We start from the raw sequence: 4894 nt of genomic DNA on the forward strand, positions 1-4894 counted from the left end.
TTTTTTTGTTACCTATGTTTATGTATTTCAATCAAATATTATAAAGGTATGCATCGAAATTAGATAGATGAACACTCAACTTATAATCGGTGTCATTATGTGTTTGTCATTGCATCTTTATTTTTTGTTCATTTCCTGTAACTCTGTAAGTATTAAGAAATCTACATAAGTCATTCATATGAAATCTGTAGATTTCAGAAATCAGTGAAAGTCTGTGATTAAAAATCGATGGTTTTAAGAAATCAGTGAAAGTCTATGAACTTTTTAAAGAGTCTGTAGACTTTTCAAAAAGTCAATTGATTAAAATAAGTCTGTATGAATCCAAATGCAATACACCCCCCTTCGTTTAAAACGATGTGGTAGAAAGCAACGTGCGACTTGAAGGACATGATATGCGGCCGGTATATAAAAGATTTGTTATTATTATTTAAACAGAATAACAAGTAATGTTAAAATTAAAGTTAACGTTTGTTTTTCCTTTACAATGTTAATATATAGAGAAATTTTATATACACATCCATTTCATAATATAAGACTTATTTAATTTCTCATTCTGATATTTACTAAATACACAACCCAAAGTACCTAAATTACCCTTAATATAAAAATCCATGAAATATCTTATTATATGACTATATTAAGATTATTATTATTCTATAATTAGTATATATTTATATAAATTAACATTTTATAGGTGTTCATATCTATTACTTGTGTTACATTCATTGTTCATTTAAAATCTTAAACATGAAAATGATAAAAAAGATGAAAAGTACATTTGTCGATAGTAATATAACGAAATATGTGTTCATATAGTTCTATTTATACACCTTATTTTGCTTATGTATTATGTATAAGAATTACATCGTTTCACACTTTGACACTCTAAAATTGAAAATTGTGAATCTTTAATTTTAAGGACAAAAAAGAAATTAATTGATTATCTAAATTTCCTTTAAAATGTTCTGTTTACTTTAATAGTTTCCCTAAATAAGTTCTCGGTCTTAAAAATTTAATTTGTTCCCTTCCATGCTAGAGTTAAAAATTTAACTTGTTCAGTAAAGTGATTTATAAGTTTCCCAAAATAAGTTTTCATTTTTAATTTGTTTAATATTTCACATTATTAGATTTCAAATATAAAGTTCTTTGTTTTTAATATTTTAAGGGTGTATTACACATGCCTATTTTCATCATTTAATATTCCAATCAAATCTGATTTGAAATATCAAATATTAGGGGATGTGTATTAAATTATTTGGGGTGTGTATTTAAAACTTCTCTAATATATATTGTAGAACATGCATGAGTGGCTAATTTAGAGAGAACTACGAACAAGCAAGTTAGAGCAAACGTACAATGCGACTAGCTTTAATTAGATCCAAAATAATTGTACCCGATATCCTGTCAACAATTAGCTGCGTGATCAATTTCAACTTGCAGAGACATAAAGAGAATCAAATCTCCTTAGAAACTGTGTATTTTTGTTACCGCGCAAGAGAAATATCTGCTTGGCCATAATGAACTCGGGTTTCATATATGTTCATTCTTTAATTACTAGATGCGACTCTGAGTCTCTGAGAGACCAACAGATGGAGAAAGTCGAGTAAATAACTAACATATGTATCTGAGAAAATAAAAATGTGTTTTTCTCAAATAATTTCATTATTGGGAACCTTAAGGTCGTCTATATATATGATCGAGCCCGTGCACTTGCAAATGGGGCAAAATAAATAACAACAGTAGCAGAGAGAGAGAGAGAGAGACACAGAGAGAGATGGGGAGAAGCAGTACTTACTATGATAAGCATCAGGGACTGAAGAAAGGAGTCTGGGATCCGAAAGAAGACCAGATTGTCAAAGACTACGTCAAAAAACACGGTGTCGGAAAATGGAGCAAATTATCTAGGGAAACAGGCAATACATTAAGTTTAAATTTTAGCTTCCATTCATATATTTATGGCACAATATATATGCTTAATCTGAATTGCTGAACTCTTTTATAAATTTAACGATGGCCATCTTGTTTCGTTTATAAGAACCCTGCATGTATTTGCTGTGTGCAGGTTTAAAGAGATGTGGGAAGAGTGTGAGGCTCAGGTGGTTAAATTACCTGAGGCCTGATATCGTTAGAGGCAACATTACCGAAGATGAAGAAGAGCTCATCGTCAGGCTCCACAAACTCTTGGGCAACAGGTGCTAATAATCCCTTATTTTACTTCACTGTATAATGCGATAGTATAGAGCTAACCTATTGTACCCAGACAACCAATAATTAAGCCTTGTATGCTGCCTGAGTTGAGAATGCGGCCTGAGATACACATGTATATCTTTACCAATTAAGCAACCTTTTTTAGGGCAAAACTTTGAGGTTGCCGCCTGAAATTAGGGTTTGTGCTTTGGTTCCCTTGTGGTTATAGGCGCCGTGTAGCTAGGTTTGATGAAATTATAACGAAAAATGTGCTAGGAAACCATGGATTATTGAAAACTAAAAGAACAAAGCAAAAAATGTAAAACGCAGAAGAGAATTTGGAGACTACATCTTGTATTGCTTGTTAATAATGAACAGTGTACATCTCATAGCTTTTATAGGGTAGGGATTCTAAACAAATGACCGAACTACCCTTATACTCTTAACACCCTCCCTCAACCATATGCTTGGCTAAGCATAATGGTTGGCACAAAGCAAACAACTAAAAAAAAAATACAGATGTAGAATCCATTACAAAACTATTAACCCAAATCAAAAACCCAACTATACTTGATATCAGAAGAGCATCCATCTTGACATTCTGCTATCAAAGGAGGAGAAGAGAGTTTGCTGGAAAATTTCACATATCACATGGGCTGTAGAGCAGCAATATGGAATGCATTCGCGGCAACACATAGCAGCAAAGATGAATAACTAAAAATCCAAATCTGAAAATTGCATATTTTTCTTCAACTGTAAACTAACAAACTGAAAAGCTGTATTTGCTGAAAACTGCATATTTTTCTTCAATCATGAACTAAAAAACTGAAAAGTTGCATATGCTGCCATAGGATGAGAAGAACCACTTGATGCTTCATTTATATGCACTAAACACTTGCACAAACCAATTGATAATTTGCCTCAATATATGCAGCATTCCATCAGAAGATTACCAGCAGCCCCCATATTTATATATTGGCAACACAATCCAAACCTTAAGAATCTGACTTAATATTGAAATTGCATAACCACACAGCAGCTCATAACCAACTTAACTCCTCTCTAGACTTCTAAATTAAATCCTCACAACTTTGCATATCACCCAAACACCTTAGCAGCAATATGACAAAGCATAACACACAACAAATTCGCAGCAATCATAGGACCATCTCCCAAAATGAACACAACTCGCACCCAAGTCATATATTCAGACCGTAATCCAACCCATCACGTCACTTCACCAGTCCACAAATAAATTGAAAATTTTAACTGCTTCGTCACCAGCGGAAGCGTGGTGGGCCCATAACCCACAGGTCCCAGGATCGAAACCTGGCTCTGATACCATGCTAGGAAACCATGGATTATTGAAAACTAAAAGAACAAAGCAGAAAATGTAAAACGCATAAGAGAATTTGGAGACTACATCTTGTATTGCTTGTTAATAATGAACAGTGTACATCTCATAGCTTTTATAGGGTAGGGATTCTAAACAAATGACCGAACTACCCTTATACTCTTAACAAAATGAACGAATCAGGCTTGCAAGCCTTAAACTAATTTGCCAGGAGAATTGTTATGGAAAAACACCGTGCACAGCTTTGTCAGCAGCAGTATGGGCAATGAAACTGATTAGGGCATTTTGTTTTGGTCCCTGGATGTGCCTAATAAAATTAGGAGTTCAGTTTCGATTCATCCATGGAGTTGAATACCTCATTCAAGAATTGTTTTTGATCCAATCCGTAGGAATCAGTAGAAAAGGCAAATCCCTTATGATATAACGGATCCGGCTCGGTTATTGATAGAGTACGTGCTGGAAACTTTAGCTTTCCCAAAAAAGAAATTGATCAATTGAAATCGTACTAAACTAATGATGCAGGAGGTAATTAATTAGTACCTACGTACATGATTCCTTATTAGGGTTCCTCTTTATTAATTTTTGGTTCAATGTACACTTGTTGTAGATGGTCATTGATAGCCGGAAGATTACCAGGGCGAACAGATAATGAAATTAAAAACTACTGGAATTCCTTCGTAAAGAGGAAGCTGCAACCAGAAAACCCCTTGGAAGTGCCTAGAAATGAGAAGATCAGGGAGGACTCGCCATCCTCCGCCGCGGTTGCCGCTGCCGCTGAGGACAGCCCACATTTGACAGAAAACAATGTTAATGAAGAGGAAGACGATCATAATCAGTATCATGATTTTGACGTTGGAGTTGGCGTTGCAGTTGAGTCTGATGCGATTAACGATAACGGTTCTGGTGATGATGAACATCTGAGGGATGACCTTTGGTGGAACAATTTCATGATGGATCTGAATGGTACCGAATGCAACGTATCGGAATTTCAAACTGACTTCACCGAGATTTGGGAATCTAAGGAGAACGTTATCCCCGTTGGAGACTGCAGCACCGATCATCATGACATCATGCCGACTAATAATTGATTCACTCCCAGCTCATTTGGACCTCGATTGTTCTATAAAGAGATAATTTCACTTTACTACCCTGAACTTTAGGTCTAAAATCAGTTTGATACCTCATCTTTTTTTTAATCAGTTTGATACCTAAACTTTCAAAATGACATCAATCTCGACTAAAATGACTAAAATAGCCCTGGTTAATCTTTTACCCTCTCAGAGTTAAGAATGGCAGCGGCGACGGCCGGGGGAGGAGGAGGAGGGGCTGCCGCCGGGGCCCATTGCTGGTGGT

General features: G+C 35.2%; 1 protein-coding gene across 1 annotated transcript; it reads left to right on the forward strand.

Moving 5' to 3' along the window:
* Positions 1-1729: 1729 nt before the first annotated feature.
* Positions 1730-4629, forward strand: LOC101298796 (trichome differentiation protein GL1-like). The gene is made up of 3 exons (XM_004298513.1): positions 1730-1913; positions 2063-2192; positions 4149-4629. The coding sequence occupies exons 1-3, from the start codon at positions 1775-1777 to the stop codon at positions 4627-4629; spliced, it is 750 nt and encodes a 249-aa protein (XP_004298561.1). The 5' UTR covers positions 1730-1774.
* The last annotated feature ends 265 nt before the right edge of the window (positions 4630-4894 follow it).

This window comes from Fragaria vesca, linkage group LG4 (assembly GCF_000184155.1).
Source record: "Fragaria vesca subsp. vesca linkage group LG4, FraVesHawaii_1.0, whole genome shotgun sequence".
Taxonomy (NCBI): domain Eukaryota; kingdom Viridiplantae; phylum Streptophyta; class Magnoliopsida; order Rosales; family Rosaceae; genus Fragaria; species Fragaria vesca.

Excerpts from the sequence above, each read along its gene's own strand:
- LOC101298796 (XM_004298513.1), top strand. The coding sequence starts at position 1,775 with ATGGGGAGAAGCAGTACTTACTATGATAAGCATCAGGGACTGAAGAAA. Across the intron at positions 1,914-2,062 it reads CAAATTATCTAGGGAAACAG|GTTTAAAGAGATGTGGGAAG; the intron begins GCAATACATTAA and ends TGCTGTGTGCAG. Across the intron at positions 2,193-4,148 it reads CACAAACTCTTGGGCAACAG|ATGGTCATTGATAGCCGGAA; the intron begins GTGCTAATAATC and ends CACTTGTTGTAG.